General features: G+C 40.1%; 1 protein-coding gene and 1 long non-coding RNA gene across 2 annotated transcripts in view; both read right to left on the minus strand.

Moving 5' to 3' along the window:
* The window catches only part of LOC126999734 (myelin regulatory factor-like protein), a 70,369-nt gene extending 57,050 nt beyond the window's left edge, over window positions 1-13,319 (minus strand). The window contains exon 1 of the mRNA XM_050862570.1: window positions 13,104-13,319. Coding sequence (XP_050718527.1) covers window positions 13,104-13,155 — 52 coding nt within the window. The 5' untranslated portion in view covers window positions 13,156-13,319. The remainder of the gene's footprint in view (window positions 1-13,103) is intronic.
* Window positions 13,320-14,252: 933 nt separating this feature from the next.
* Window positions 14,253-16,836, minus strand: LOC126999745 (uncharacterized). The gene is made up of 2 exons (XR_007753542.1): window positions 16,556-16,836; window positions 14,253-15,008 (listed from the first exon to the last, which is right to left on the minus strand). It is a non-coding gene; the product is annotated as an uncharacterized LOC126999745 (long non-coding RNA).
* Between the last annotated feature and the right edge of the window lie 173 nt (window positions 16,837-17,009).

Below are 17,009 nucleotides of genomic sequence, written 5' to 3' on the forward strand. Positions count from 1 at the left end.
GTGTTCTCCTTACATAACCGAGGAAGGAATCGAAGGTGTAGGAAAAAGCAACAGGAAGGAGTGATCATAAAACTACATCTACCCAAAATAAGAAGTAGATAATCAAGTTACTAGTGTATGTGTGTGTATGTGTTGTTTACAGTTCTTGTCTTACATAACCGAGGAAGGAATCGAAGGTGTAGGAAAAAGCAATAGGAAAAAGTGATCATAAAATTACATCTGCCCAAAATAAGAAGCAGAGAATCAAGTTACAAGTGCATATGTGTGTGTATGTGTTGTTTACAGTTCTTGTCTTATATAGCAAAGGAGGAAAGGGACTGTAAAATAGGCAACAGGGAAAATAGACCGAAAAACTACATCTACCCAAAATAAAAAGTAGAGGATTATGTGTATAGAATGTGTATGTATGTGTGTGCAAGGGGTATTGTTACTGCCTTCTTATAATAACAGAGGAAGAAAGGAACGGTATAGAGCATGCATCAGGAAAAAGTGAGCATAAAACTACATCTACCCAAAATAAAAAGTAGAGAATTATGTGTATAGAATGTGTATGTATGTGTGTGTAAGGGGTATTGTTACTGCCTTCTTATATAACAGAGGAAGAAAGGAACGGTATAGAGCATGCATCAGGAAAAAGTGAGCATAAAACTACATCTACCCAAAATAAAAAGTAGAGAATTATGTGTATAGAATGTGTATGTATGTGTGTGTAAGGGGTATTGTTACTGCCTTCTTATATAACAGAGGAAGAAAGGAACGGTATAGAGCATGCATCAGGAAAAAGTGAGCATAAAACTACATCTACCCAAAATAAAAAGTAGAGAATTATGTGTATAGAGTGTGTGTGTGTGTGTGTGTGTGTGTGTGTGTGTGTGTGTGTGTGTGTAAGGGGTGCTGTTGCTGACTGGTCTTATATAACAGAGGAAGAAAGGAACGGTATAGAAAACGCATCAGGAAAAAGCTACCGAAAAACTACATCTAAAGGTCCCCCAAATTAAAAGTAGCGAATTATGTTTATAAAATGTGTGTGTGTGTGTGTGTGTGTGTGTGTGTGTGTGTGTGTGTGTGTGTGTGTGTGTGTGTGAATGATTTGAGAAAGACGAAAGAGGAAGAAGAAAGGAGGAGGAGGAGGAGGAGGAGGAGGAGGAGGAGGGAAGAAGAAGGGAGTTGTTACTGTCTTGTCTTATATCAGAGGAAGGGTATAGAAAAAGAAACAGGAAAAAGTGACCAAAAAACTACATCTACGGTACCCCAAATAATAAGTAGAGATACATATTTATAGTAAGTGCATCTGTGTGTGTGTGGAGAGATGATGTTACTGATGCTATGGGTTACTCTGTTATCTCTGCAATGTTTATGGTTGTTATGTAGCGGCTATGTTATGTTACTGGTTGCTGTTGATGCTAATGTAGGTAATATTGGTATATGTTGTTATCTGTGGTGGTATGGTTCGTATAAGGTTAGGTTATGTAAGGTATGTTTTTTTTAGTGTGTGTGTGTGTGTGTGTGTGTGTGTGTGTGTGTGTGTTTATTAACCTTTGACCCTATGAGATGATGTTATGGAATGCAAATAAGAAAAGAGAGAAAGAGATAGCGCGAAGATAAGTAAGGAGAGGAAGAAAGAAGTTAAGAATGGACATAAATAAAGATAGATAGAGAGAATGATGGCGATGATGAACGAGAAAAAGAACAAGAAAAACACGAGGAAAAGAAAGGAGAGAAAGAAAGAAATGAAGAATAGAAAAAAAGAAATAAAGATAGAGAGAATGATGGCGATGATGAACTAGAAAAAGAACAAGAAAAACACGAGGAAAATAAAGAAAAAAAAGAAAAAGATAAGGAAAATAGTATACGATTGCTTTTCTTTCCTGTACTACTACTACTACTACTACTACTACTACTACTATCACTACCAAGATTGACCTAAGTGAACAAAGAATGATTAACTTTTTTTTTTTTTTAATACTTCCTCTTGAGTCCACACAAGCCCTCAAGCACACACACACACACACACACACACGAGCACACAGCCTTATAAGGGAAAAGATGACCAAAAAAACTTATAATACACACACACACACACACACACACACACACACACGCACAGGTTAAGCTTATGTACTCCACCCTCAGCTGTTTTTTTTTTTTTTTTTAGAATTTACTGCCCACCTCTCTCTCTCTCTCTCTCTCTCTCTCTCTCTCTCTCTCTCTCTCTCTCTCTCTCTCTGAAGATGACTAATAACATAGGTGTCAGAGAGTTTGATAAAGAAGAAAAAGGAGGAGGAGGAAGAAAGAGAAGAATGGAAGAAGAGGAGGAGAAGGAGGAGAAGAGAAGAAGAAGAAGAAGAAGAAGAAGCGAAGGAGGAGGAGGAGGAGGAGGAGGGAAGAAAACTTAATTAAATGTTCCGCTTTTCAACGCGTTCCATTCCTGTTTAGTACGCGTACGAAAACGGGTTAACACACACACACACACACACACACACACACACACACACACACGTCTTGAGCCAAAAAAAAAAAATCACCTTTAGTTTTCATTAATATTCAGCGTCCATCTTGACAAAACAACAACAACAACAACAAGTCCTATACGCCAAAACGGGAGGAGAAGGACAAAGAGAAGGAGGAGGAGGAGGAGGAGGAGGAGGAGACATTAATAAAAGAGTGCAAGAAACAATCTAATCTTAAATACACTGCATCTTCTCCTCCTCCTCCTCCTCCTCCTCCTAATAACATTGCTTCTGTGGTTACTTGAAGCCTTTGGGGGCCCTCAACCTCCTTCTTCTCCTCCTCCTTCTTCTCCTCCTCCTCCTCCTCCTTGTTGACTTACTGCGATGTTTTGCGACAATGATGATGAAGAAGAAGATAACGATGAAGATGAACAAGAACGAGAAGATGAACAAGAAGGAAAATGACAATGGAGAAAATGCGAGAAGGAAAAAGTGAGAAAAATTTATGAGAAAGAAGAATTAGAAGAAAGGAAAGGAAGAAGAGGAAGAAGAGAATGAGAAAGAAATTGGAAGAAGGAAAACAAATAAAGGAAGTAAGAAGAAGAAGAGAAGAGAAAGAAAAGAAGAAAAATAGAAAGAAAAGAAATAAGAAGGGGGAAAAAAAGAATAGGAGAAAAGGAAAAAAGAGGAGAAAAAAGAGAAGAGAAAGAAGGAATAAGAAAAAGAAAGAAAAGAAGGAAATAGAAAGAAAAGACAAAAACAATCAAAATAGAATAGAAGGAAAGGAAGAGAGAGAGAGAGAGAGAGAGAGAGAGAGAGAGAGAGAGAGAGAGAGAGAGAGAGAGAGAGAGAGAGAATGGAAAAGGGAGCAAATGAAGGAAGGGAGGGAGAGACTGGAGGAAAGGGAGGGAGGGAGGGAGGAGTGGGTAGCCCGAAGGTGAGCCATGCCACGTCTGAGAGAGAGAGAGAGAGAGAGAGAGAGAGAGAGAGAGAGAGAGAGAGAGAGAGAGAGAGATAACTGTATATATATATTTATCATTCTAGTTAATATTGCATCATTGAAAGTCAGTCAGTCAGTCAATCAGTTAATTAGGTAGTCAGTCAGTCAATCAGATAGTTAGTCAGTCAGTCAGTTAGTCAGTCAACCAGCTAGTCAGTCAGTCAGTCAGTTAGTCAGCCAGCCAGCTACCTAATCAGTCAGCTAGTTAGTCATTCAGTCAGTTAGTCAGTCAGTCAGTCAGTCAGCCAGCCAGCTACCTAATCAGTCAGCTAGTCAGTCAGTCAGTCAGTTAGTCAGCCAGCCAGCTACCTAATCAGTCAGCTAGTTAGTCAGTCAGTCAGTCAGTCAGTCAGTCAGTCAGTCAGCTAGTTAGTCAGTCAGTCAGTCAGTCAGTCAGCTAGTTAGTCAGTCAGTCAGTCAGTCAGTCAGCTAGTTAGTCAGTCAGTCAGTCAGTCAGTCAGTCAGTCAGCAAATCAGTCAGAAAGCAAGTCAGCCAATCACCTATTCAGTCACTCAGTCAGTCAGTCAACCAGTCAATCAGTCACCACCACCATCACCACCACTACCATCATCACCACCACCATCACCACCACCATCACCACCACCATCACCACCACCATCACCACCACCATTACCACCACCACCACTACCATCACCACCACCACCACCACCATCATCACCAACACCACCATCACCACCACCATCACCACCACCACCACCACCACCACCATCACCACCACCATTACCACCACCACCATCACCACTACCATCACCACCACCAACACCACATGCACCAAGTTCACTGACCAGGCATTGACCTCCTCCTCCTCCTCTCTTCCTCTACCTTTCCTCCTCCTCCTCCTCCTCCTCCTCCTCTCTTCCTCTACCTTTCCTCCTCCTCCTCCTCCTCCTGCCGCACCCCGCTCCGAAATCCTAACAAGAGATGAGAGCAACGGTGACGCCCTCCTCCTCCTCCTCCTCCTCCTCCTCTTCTTCCTTATCATAATTTTCGTATTTTTTTCATCCTGGTCCTCCATTTTTCTTCCTATTCTAATTTTTCTTTTTCTTCTTCCTCCTCCTCCTCTTCCTTATCATATTTTTCTTCCTATTCTTATTTTTCCTCCTCCTTCTCCTCCTCCTCCTCCTCCTCCTCCTTCTTCGTGATGTATTTGACGATAAGGAAGAAACTTGACTCTCTCTCTCTCTCTCTCTCTCTCTCTCTCTCTCTCTGATTTTTTTTTTTTTATATCTGGGTTCAAATAGGAAAGGATTTTTTGAACAGAAGGAGGAGGCGAGAAGGAAGACGAGGAGGAGGAGGAGGAGGAAGAAGATTCGTTATTCATAATTACACTCTTCACTCCTTTTGAAATCGTAAAATATGTTCAGTAAATTTTTCCTCCTCCTCCTCTTCTCCTCCTCCTCCTCTTCCTTCTTTTTCTTCTTCTCCCTCCTCTTCTTACAAGTTCATTCATTGCCACGTAGACATTTGCCTCTCCTCCTCCTCCTTCTCCTCCTTCTCCTCCTCCTCCTCTTCTTCTAAATTCATTCCTGCAATCCATGAAAGGAGAGTGAGGGAGAGAGAAAAAAAAAAAAAACACTAAGTGCCATTCTCTCTCTCTCTCTCTCTCTCTCTCTCTCTCTGTTAAAGTGAGGTCATGGACCGGGCAAGGCCGATCCAACGACGTAATACTCTCTCTCTCTCTCTCTCTCTCTCTCTCTCTCTCTCTCTCTCTCTCTCTCTCTCTCTCTCTTCATTGGGTCTGTGTGGTCTAAATATCTATGTAAATCTCTCTCTCTCTCTGTTTCGCCGTTTCTATTTAACACAAATCCACACACACACACACACACACACACACACACACACACACACACGCGCGCACACACACACACGCACGTGCAATGGCTTACTAATTATTATCAAATGTATTCTTGCAGGTGCAGTCAGTCTGTCTCTCTCTCTCTCTCTCTCTCTCTCTCTCTCTCTCTCTCTCTGGTGGTAGAAGTAGTAGTAGTAGTGAGAGGAAGAAGAGGTGGAGGTGGAGAAGAAGGAGGAGGAGGAAGAGGAGGAGGAGGAGGAGGAGGAGGAGGAGGAAGAGTAGGAGGAAAAGGAAGAAGAGGAAGAGGAGTAATAGTAAATGTAATAAAAATAAACGCAATAAAAATAATGAAGAGAATAATAATAAAATAGTAATGACTGTAATGATGATGATGGTGGTGATGATAATGATGGTGGTGATGATGGTGGTGATGGTGTTGATGGTGGTGGTGATGATGGTGGTGGTGATGATGGTGGTGGTGGTCATGATGGTGGTGGTGATGATGGTGGTGATGATGATGGTGGTGATGGTGGTGATGGTGGTGTTGATGGTGGTGGTGATGATGGTGGTGATGATGGTGGTGATGATGATGGTGGTGGTGGTGATGATGATGGTGGTGGTGATGATGATGGTGGTGATGATGGTGGTGATGATGATGGTGGTGATGACAAAGGCAGAAGACGTGGTGATGAATGGGAATGTTGTCTAACGTTTACGCTGACAAATGCGTGACTAACAACCTGGCGGAGAGGAAGGCCAGCTAAGGTCACCGTCAGCACACACACACACACACACACACACACACACACACACAGAGCCGGAAATTCCAATGACACACACACCCTTGAATGTAATGAGAAATGCAAATTGATACACAGAGATAAAAAAAAGAGAGAAATGAAGATGCCAAGCTCGTAGGATTGCAGAGGAAGGAATGGACACACACACACACACACACACACACACACACACACACACACAAGGTTTGAATACGGTTTAATATGCTCCGCCACGCTTACTGACTGACTGACTAACCGACTGACTGGGAGACTGACTGAATGGCTGACTGACTGTGTGACTGAGGTGCTAGCTAAACGATTGGCTGACTGACTGAATGGCCTAACTAATTAACTAACTAACTGACTCACTGAATGACTAACTGACTCCGTATCACAGTATGCTATTCATTACGGAGTCTAAGTGAATCAGAGCGACCCAAAAGAAGATGAATAAGAATGAGAGGAGCTGCGTGCGGTACATTCAAGAGGCAGCATCCGAGGCAGCATCCGAAGTAGAAGGAGGAGGAGAAGAAGGAGGAGGAGAAACAACAGGAGGGCGTCGTAACACAAACAAATGGAAGGGAGGCAGATGTTGTGTTGCTAAGAGGGACAGTTGGCTTAGTTCGTTCTGCTTTGGTTTTGCATTTCGAGGTGAGAAGTCTTAGAGGGCTGTTCTCATACGTGTTGAAATGACGCAACCACAGCACTGAGAGGAAGGAAGGGAAAGGAGTTTGAGAGTATTGGAAGAGAAAGGTTGTAAGGAAAGACTTAAAAAAGGAAACGAGATGAAAAAAGGAAGGAAGGGAAAGGAGTTTGAGAGTATTGGAAGAAGAGAGTCTGTAAGGAAAGATTTAAAAAGGAAACGAGATGAAAAAAGGAAGGAAGGGAAAGGAGTTTGTGAGCATTGGAAGAAGAGAAAGGTTGAAAGGAAAGACTTAAAAAAGGAAACGAGATGAAAAAAGGAAGGAAGGGAAAGGAGTTTGTGAGTATTGGAAGAAGAGAAAGGTTGTAAGGAAAGACTTAAAAAAGGAAACGAGATGAAAAAAGGAAGGAAGGGAAAGGAGTTTGTGAGTATTGGAAGAAGAGAAAGGTTGTAAGGAAAGATTTAAAAAGGGAACGAGATGAAAGAAGGAAAAGAAAGGATATACGAGAGAAAATTAGATAATAATAATAATAATAATAATAATAATAATAATAATAATAATAATAATAATAATAAATGGTTTAATCATTTGTAGGTAGCCATAAGTCTGAAAATACACAAAAATACCTTACATTGAGTTTCATGTGGTAAATAATGGGGGAAGTGGGGAAGGGTGATGTGTGTCAACCATCAATTTTCATTTAATTGAAAGCGGTACATTTTGTGGTACATTTTTAAAATTTAATGGTACGAATGGTACTTTTTTGGTGCAACATGCGGTACAAAACTATTTTTCGAGGTGGCAACACTGGAAGAATCGCTTTCACAACACACACACACACACACACACACGTCAACGCAAATGAAAGTGAAGTCTACAAGAGAGGCATACGCAATGAGACACGGCACATGGCTCCAGTGCTCACCTCCGTATCAAGGAGAATGGGAAACGTGGAAACGGAATGGAGGGAGGGAAGAGGTAAGGTAAAGATAAAAGGGGATGGGACGAAGGAAAGTGATGAAGAGGGGACAAAAGGGAAGGAAAGAGAGAAAGAAGGGATGAAAGAGACGGGAAGAAGGAAAGGAAGGAGAAAAGTTATGAAGAGGGGAAGGGAGGGGATGGGTTGGGAAGGGTAAGGAAGGGAAGGGATGGGAAAGAAGGAAGGGATGAAGAAGGGAAGGGAAGGAAGGGTAAGGAAGGGAAGGGATGGGAAAGAAGGAAGGGATGAAGAAGGGAAGGGAAGGACGGGAAGGGAAGGAAGGGAAAGAAGGAAGGGAAGGAAGAAATTAAGATCGAAGAGGTGAAGGGAAGGGATGGGTTGGGAAGGGTAAGGAAGTGAAGGGATGGTAGAGAGGGAAGGGAAGGGAAGGGAACAAATGTAGACAGAAACTGGACCCTAACACACCTCATTACTATGCAGGCCTAACACTTTCATAGGCCTAATAATGACAACTCGCTATTTGAAACTCCCTAAAAGCCCAGCTGCCCACCAAGAAAGAAAGGGAGAAGAGAAAGGGATCGAGCGAGGACATATTTTAATACTAGCCTAATACTCCTAGACAGATTGATATTTGGTTACAACTATAAAGGGAGGAAGTTAGATGTTAAGTATATAAATGCAAATAGCTGTTAAGGAGAGAAAAGGGATCGAGCGAGGACCTATTATAATACTAGCCTAATACTCCTAGATAGATTGATATTTGGTTACAAGTATATAGGGAGGAAGTTAGATGTTAAGTATATAAAAGTAAATAGCTGTAATATTTTAATCGGATGAAAAAAAAAGTTATGAAAGAAAAAATTACGTTGGGGATTTTGAGTTTCATGGGAAGAAGAAGAAGAAGAAGAAGAAGAAGAAGAAGATGATGATGATGATGGAGAAGAAGAAGAAGAAGCAGTAGAAGAAGAAGATGAAGAAGAAGGCGAAGAAAAAGAAGAAAAAAAAGTGATTATGATATTTAAGGAGAAATAAAAAATGCGAGGACGGAAAAAAGATGAAAAAAAGGAAACAAGGAAAAAAAAAACGTATGGAAGTAGGAAAAAGACGAGAGAGAGAGAGAGAGAGAGAGAGAGAGAGAGAGAGAGAGAGAGAGAGAGAGAGAGAGAGATAAACGCTTGCCTATCAGGGGGGTCTCTTCAAACACACACCGTATCCCTCCGATAAAGGATGACTGATGACTGACTGCTATTTTGTATCTCCTTCACCGACTGGGACTTCCCGGCCGCTGTTATCACCATCAACAACAACAACAACAAGAACAGTAGTAGTAGTAGTAGTAGTAGGCTAGTAGTGGTGGTGGTGGTATTAGTATCAGTAGTAGTAGTAGTAGTAGTAGTAGTAGTAGTAGTAGTCAGAATATAAACAGGAATGAGAGTATGAAGAAGAAGAAGAAGAAGAAGGAGGAGAAGATGCTGTCAGTCGTGTCCAATAGAAATAGATAGATAGATAGATAGATATAGATAGATAGAGAAGGAATGGGAAGAAAAAGGGAAGAAAATGAAGGATGAAAAAGGAAAGGAGGAAAAAGAACCAGTGGAAACGCAAAGAAGAGGAAAGGAAGAGGAAGGAGATGAAAAGGAGACAAGGAGGAAATAAAGGAGAGGGAGGAGAGAGGAAGAAGGGAATAAAGAAGGAAGAAAGGAGGAAAAAGGGACAGAGGAAAAGGGTATGAGAGAACAGATACAAAAATGATACAAAGGAAGGGAGGGAGGGAGGGAGGGAGAGGTGGAGGCATGAGGGAGGGAGGGAGGGAGGGAAGAAAGGAAGAGAGGGAGGGAGGGAGGGAAGGGAAAGATTAGATATGATAAAACAACATTAATAATAACAACAACAATAACAAGAGGTGAATTCTGTCAACTGTGGAACTCTTTTGCATCATCACCATCGAGTATTATTATTATTATTATTATTATTATTATTATTATTATTATGTCAACCATTCACATTTACGTTTAATTATTCCTTGACACTAAAAATACCTCATATCCCCCTTAAAACTAGCCTATTATGGAAGGAAAAGTGAATTAGAAAGAAAATTAAAGAATTGAATTATTAATATCCCCCTAAAACTAGCCTATTATGGATGAAAAAGTGAATTATATAGAAAATTGAAAAACTGAATTATTGATATCTCCCTAAAACTAGCCTATTATAGAAGGAAAAGCGAATTAAAAAGAAAAAATAAGAACTGAATCATTAATATCTCCCAAAAATTAATTAAATAGAAAATATAGGACTACCTCATATGTTACAGAGATTAGCACTGAGGGCGCGCGCGGCTATGATGTGGATGAACTATATGTTTTTTTTTATGGTACAGTAACACACGTAGCCTAATGCAATATTCCTGTTCACCCACGTGTCTCTCTCTCTCTCTCTCTAACCGTTATCTCTTTTTTTTCTCTCTCCTTTTTGCAATAATTTACAATACTAATACCTACACTCTCATCATTTAACCTTTACTGGAATTTCAACTAATCTATATATCAACATTTTTTTTTTATATATTCAGAAGTTTATTTAGCAAGACAAACATAGCCTACTTATAAACACATAACTTATCTGGGTAAAGGAAAATATAAATGCAACTCGTATATGTAATTTTATCTATTCCTATCCCTTACTTAACCTAACTTTTGATACCATGCAACTCGATCTCTTTCTTTCTCTGCCTTTCATGATATATCCTACACACAGAAATCTTATTATGAGAGGTAGACACATAACATATATCTACGTTATTTTCTCTTTTCAACTATATCTGGTAATGCAACTCTGTCTCTCTTTCTTTCTCTTTCCCTTCCTTTCTAACACACAGAAATCGTATTATGAGAGGTAGACACATAACATACATCAACGTTATTTTCTCCTTTCAACTATATCTGGTAATGCAACTCTGTCTCTCTTTCTTTCTCTCCCTCTCTCTTCCTTAATTAATATACACACAGAAATCTTATATTATGAAACGTAGAGGGATTAATATACATCTTCGTCTACCCACATGCATTATTTTATCCTTTCAATTATCTAGACATGCAAATATATATCTCTCCTTCTCTCTCCCTCTTTCTTTCTCAATATACACACAGTAAACTTATATTATGAAACGTAAAAGCATTCATATATATCTTCGTCTGCCTACATCCATCATTTTCTCCTTTCAACCCTCTGGAAATGCAACTCTCCCCTTCTCTCGTTCTTAATATACACACAGAGCTCTTATATATTATGAAACGTAAAGGCATTCATATATATCTTCGTCTGTCTACATCCATCATTTTCTCCTTTCAACCCTCTGGAAATGCAACTCTCCTCTTCTCTCGTTCTTAATTTACACACAGAGCTCTTATATTATGAAACGTAAAGGCATTCATATATATCTTCGTCTGCCTACATCCATCATTTTCTCCTTTCAACCCTCTGGAAATGCAACTCTCCCCTTCTCTCGTTCTTAATTTACACACAGAGCTCTTATATTATGAAATGTAAAGGCATTCATATATATCTTCGTCTGCCTACATCCATCATTTTCTCCTTTCAACCCTCTGGAAATGCAACTCTCCCCTTCTCTCGTTCTTAATATACACACAGAGCTCTTATATATTATGAAACGTAAGGGCATTAATATATATCTTCGTCTACTTACATGCATTGTTTCTCCTTTCAGTCCTCTGGAAATGCAACTCACTCCCTCTCTCGTTCTCAATAAACACACAGAAATCTTATATAATGAAACGTAAGGGCTTTTACATCTTCGTCTACCCACATTATTATTTTCTCCTTTCATCCCTCTGGAAATGCAACTCTCTCCCTCCCTCGTTCTCAATAAACACACAGAAATCTTATATAATGAAACGTAAGGGCATTAATATACATCTTCGTCTACCCACATGCATTATTTTCTCCTTTCAACCCTCTGGAAATGCAACTCTCTCCCTCTTTTTTGCTCAATATACACACGGAAATTTTATACTATGACACGTAAAGCGATTAATATACATCATTGTCTACCCACATTATTATTTTCTCCTTTCAACCCTCTGGAAATGCAACTCACTCCCTCTCTCGTTCTCAATAAACACAGAAATCTTATATAATGAAACGTAAGGGCATTAATTAATATACATCTTCGTCTACCCACATTATTATTTTCTCCTTTCAACCCTCTGGAAATGCAACTCTCTCCCTCTTTCTTGCTCAATATACACACGGAAATTTTATACTATGACACGTAAAGGGATTAATATACATCTTAGTCTACCCACATGCATTATTTTCTCCTTTCAACCCTCTGGAAATGCAACTCTCTCCCTCTTTCTTGCTCAATATACACACGGAAATTTTATACTATGACACGTAAAGGGATTACTATACATCTTAGCCTACCCACATGCATTATTTTCTCCTTTCAACCCTCTGGAAATGCAACTCACTCAATCTCACTCTCTCTTTTCACAACGTACAGCTGAGAAAACCTTAATATTAATGAAGAAAAACACGTATAAACTAACTTATATATACACACCATTACATAATTGTCATGACCTCCCTATATATATCCATTGGTTATTTCTCCCCACAACCTTCCTTTTCGTAATGCAACTCTTTCTCACTCTTTAATATCACAAAATGCACTAAAGAAAGCTCATAAGGAAGGAAAACACATATAAAGACACATAACACACACACATGCATTATACATAACCCGCGTATACCAGAACACCCATTTTTTTCTCTTTCTTCTTCTTCTTCTGCTGTGTTTTAGGGGGCTCTCTCTTTCTCTAATTCAAGGAAAGCTCAGAAAGGAAGGAAAACACATATAAAGACACATAACACACACACATGCATTATACATAACCCGCGTATACCAGAACACCCATTTTTTTTCTCTTTCTTCTTCTTCTGCTGTGTTTTAGGGGGCTGTCTCTTTCTCTTACTCAAGGAAAGCTCAGAAAAGAAAGAAAACACATATAAAAACACACACACACACACACACACACACACACACACACATACGTCATACATAACCCGCGTAAACTAGAACTGCAACACTCATTTTTTTCTCTGTCTTCTTCGTGTGTTTTAGGAGTCTGTCTCTCTCTCTAATTCAACGAAAGCTAAGAAAAGGAAGGAAAAACACATATAAACACACACACACACACACACACTCATACGTCATACATAACCCACTCATTTTTTTCTCTTTCTTCTTCGGGAGTGTTTTAGGGAGCTGTCTCTCTCTCTCTCTCTCTCTCTCTAATTCAAGGAAAGCTCAGAAAAGGAAGGAAAAACACATATAAAATCACATAATATAAACACACACACACACACACAGACACACAGCATAACCCACGTATACGTACTAGAAATGCAACTCTCTCCGACTCGCACACTCACTCCTTTTTCTACTCACCGAGACAGGCACTAAGGGCTTCATCCACCACTAGAGGATCCATAATTGACATAGTCCACACGCCGGTCGCAAGAGCAAGCTTAGTAACTCCATGGAGCTTGGCACATAGTAAAGGGCACTAAGGACACACACGCACACGAGGGGCACACACAAACACTCTCTCTCACTGGGTTCCTCTCAACACTGACTCTCCTGCCCGCCCCGTGCCCGTCCTGAACCCCTGCCTGGTCTTTGCCGCTAGCCAACCACTGATTACGTAGGCAAGAGAGAGAGGGAGGGAGGGATGGAGGGTAGGAGGGAGGGAGAGAAGGAGGGAGGGAGGGATGGAGAGATGCCCCACCTGACCCTCCTCCTTACCGTACCTCACCTTCCTCCTCCTCCTCCTCCCTGTCTCTCTCCTTCACTCCCTCCTTCGGCCCGTGCCCACCACCTGATCTCTCTCTCTCTCTCTCTCTCTCTCTCTCTCTCTCTCTCTCCTCCCTGTTCTCTCTTCTCTCACTCTCTAACTCTTTATTAGCATTGGGGGGAGAGAGATGCCCAAAATTGCCCATCCTGCCCCCCCCTCTCTCTCTCTAACTTCCTTTTCTTTATCATCAAGGGAATTATACGAGTTTTATATTGTTAATTAAATGGTGTAAGGATAGTGTAATACGTTATAGCTAGATATTAGTGTAACTTGGGTATGGTTTGGTTTAGTTAAGTCTACGGTCAAAAGGTTCTCTCTCTTTCTCTTATCCTTTCATGATTTTTTTTGGCCACTCCTTATCTCATCAACGTGTGTTTTATCTCGTTTGGTGACCGCGTTTTAAAATGATTCAGTGTGCTTCGTGGTGATGGTAGTGGTGATAGTGTATGATATTATCTCATTCTTTCACATTCCTTCTTTCTTTCGTTTTCTCTTTAATTTTTTTTCCATTTCTTTCCTTTTTTTCTCTTTGCTTTCCAGTATTTCCCTTCCTTTCCCTTCTTTCCACAGTTTTCCTTCCATTTTTTCCATTCCTTTCTTCCTTTCTCTTTTCCTCTATTGCTTTCCCTCATTTCCTCATTCCCCTCATTCTCTTACCTTTTCCTTCCATTGTTTTCCTTTCTGCATTGTCTAACATACAAATCAAAAAGAAAGGGATTGCTGGAAGCAGTAAACAAAATACAAAATGGCTACAGTTTATTTGGATAGCTTGACAGATTGACCAGTTGCTGAATAAAGTAGGAAAACACAAAGGCACATCCTATTCCACTCGGTGTGACAAACTTACTGCCACACAGGACAAGAAGAAAATAATAATAAATTAATCAGAACAATACTCACAATAATTCATGTTAATCTGAGGGAAATCTGTCCCCAAATAAATTAGTTACATCAGTAGTAGTTAAATGTTTATGCATATTATGGAGTGTACTGTAATTTTTTTGTATGATAGCTGCTGTCATTTCATTTGAATATCTTAAGTAGTAGCTAGAGATATATTTTTGAAGTGTACTGTAATAAATTTATATGATATCAGTAGTTACTTCATATAAATATCACCTGGTCATTTGAAGTCATATCTGTATTCCCTTCACTTGAAAGCAATACACAAACTATCAATACACCAACTCATAATATTAAAATAATCATTCACTACACAAACATCTCCAACATAAATGAATTCATCTGACATTCACATTCACTTCCGCTGAGGGCAAAACACTCAACATTCTTCTAAGCACCAACAATCCATTCAGCTCAGGTCCTCATCATCAAAGAGATCATCAAAGTCATTGTGGAAGTCAGCGTGTACAGCCTTCTCATTGGCAGTTAGATCCATGAGGAGGCCACCCGACCCGCCAGCCTCGTCCAAGTCCATGTAAGGCCCAGCGCCCTCAGGGAACATCTCATCAGCTACCATGCTTGGCTTCATCCTGTGTCTGGTGTCGAAAGAAAATGAAGATGCTATTAGTTAACTTCTTCTTTCTCCTATTTTTCATTTAACATCCTTTTCTTCCTTCATAGGGATTGGACTGCCATTAGTTAAGTTGGTGTAATGAGACTTTCTATCAAGCAAATTGAGCTCTTTTTTTTGTTGGTTTTTATGATAAGTTGCTGCCTGTCATGTGTTTATAGATATGCCCCTAACATTACCTAACTGTAACCCAAACAGCTATTGTATTTGAGTATACTCTCTAAATTAATAAAATTGTCACCTCCATAAACAAACTGTGTAAGTATTTTTCTACTTCTTTGGAAATTGAAAAAAAAAAAGTCTCATTTTCTAATTTGGTTTATGATTTTGGCAGAAATGTTAGGGCTCACATTAAAATGAAAAAAAGGCAACTATACTAAATTGTGTGCCACATGATGAAAATTAATAAGCCAACATTCTGAAAATCACCAAAATATGACTTAGGCATTTTGTTTACAAAGGTGACAATACAATGACTTAACAAATTACTACTATCCTCCTTAAATTTACTTACTTAGTTTACTTAGTCTTGTCTAAAGGTCTATTCTTCACAATCCTGGTGATCTACTTCTGTTTATGGTCCTGGCTACTGGTGAGGGTCAGATGGTGTCATATGGAGTCTGATTTTGCCCTGCTAATCACAGTGTAACCCAGGACTGGTGACTCATCTGGTACTGCCGTCAGGAATGTTTTAAGGCTCCCTTTGAAGTTCCCCGCTGAGCAGCCTGTTGTTTCTCTCATTTCCTTGGGCAGTGTATTAAATTTTTTTCCACAAATATGTTATAAATCTACTTGTTTCTCTGTCTTCATGTCTTGGTTGTAGTAGGAGTGATACGTTTGCTATTTGTTCTGTTTCCAGCCCTGGTGACCCTAGGCACTGACCTTGGGAAAGTACTGGGCAGTGCCAGATGAGCTGCTAGTGCCCATTCTGCTGACATCCATTGCTTTATCTTGTACCCGGGGTGTTAATATGAAGGGTGACGGCTCACACATTAACCTGTAGTACTATTTTCCCTTCCTGATGAGAGGAGCCTCGGGGGACGGTGATAATGTGTGTGAAACAAAATAATATCCTCACTTTCATTTTACTCAAAAAATAGAATGCTTCGCCTTTGTCTTAAACTTCCGCGCAACTCTGGCTCTCTCTTTACCTTGGGCTCTGGGTTGTTAAAAGAATTTGGCGACCTTTAACGAAATAAAAGCCTCAGAATTTCGTCTTACTCAAAAAACAGAACGCTCTGTCCTTGTCTTAAACTTCCGCGCAACTATGGCTCTCTTGCTGACATCCACTGCTTTACCTTGGGCTCTGGGTTGTTAAAAGAATGCAGAGACCTTTAACGAAATATAACCCTAAAAAAAATCATTACTAAAAATACAACGCATGATCATTTTCCAAGCCCTCGACGCAACTACGACTCTCTTGCTTGAACTCATTGCTTTATCTCGGCCCCTGGGGTGTTAATATAAAGGGCGACGACACACACATTAACCTAGAGTATTATTTCCCCCTACCTGTTAAGAGGAGCCTCGGGGACGGTGATTTGGTGCAGAGCTCACTTGGTCACTCTGCCACTCAGCGGGGCGCAAAATGTAAACAAAATCTGCCTTCTCAACGGGATTTATCTTGCATTTTTTATTTTCTTCTCACGTCAGTCTTTTATTCCTCGCCTTGCTCCTTTTACAGAAACAAATGCATACTCTCTATAAAGACAAAACTAGCATGAAATCTCGTAAATAGTAAGGCTTGGTCTCATAAACACTAATATTTACTCTATCTCTGTATTCATTCCCATCTAGTGCTTGGGCAATGTTCTCCGTCCCCACATTTTATTGTCTTAGTGTCCAGGGGGAGGTACTGCCCCCTCCCTTGTTGTGCTTTCCTTCCTACCATTGTATCTTTTTAATTTCATGGTGCTACCTATACATGTATTAATAGTTGTATAATCACACTCTGTCCTGCCTGGGG

This window comes from Eriocheir sinensis, chromosome 17 (assembly GCF_024679095.1).
Source record: "Eriocheir sinensis breed Jianghai 21 chromosome 17, ASM2467909v1, whole genome shotgun sequence".
Taxonomy (NCBI): Eukaryota; Metazoa; Arthropoda; class Malacostraca; order Decapoda; family Varunidae; genus Eriocheir; species Eriocheir sinensis.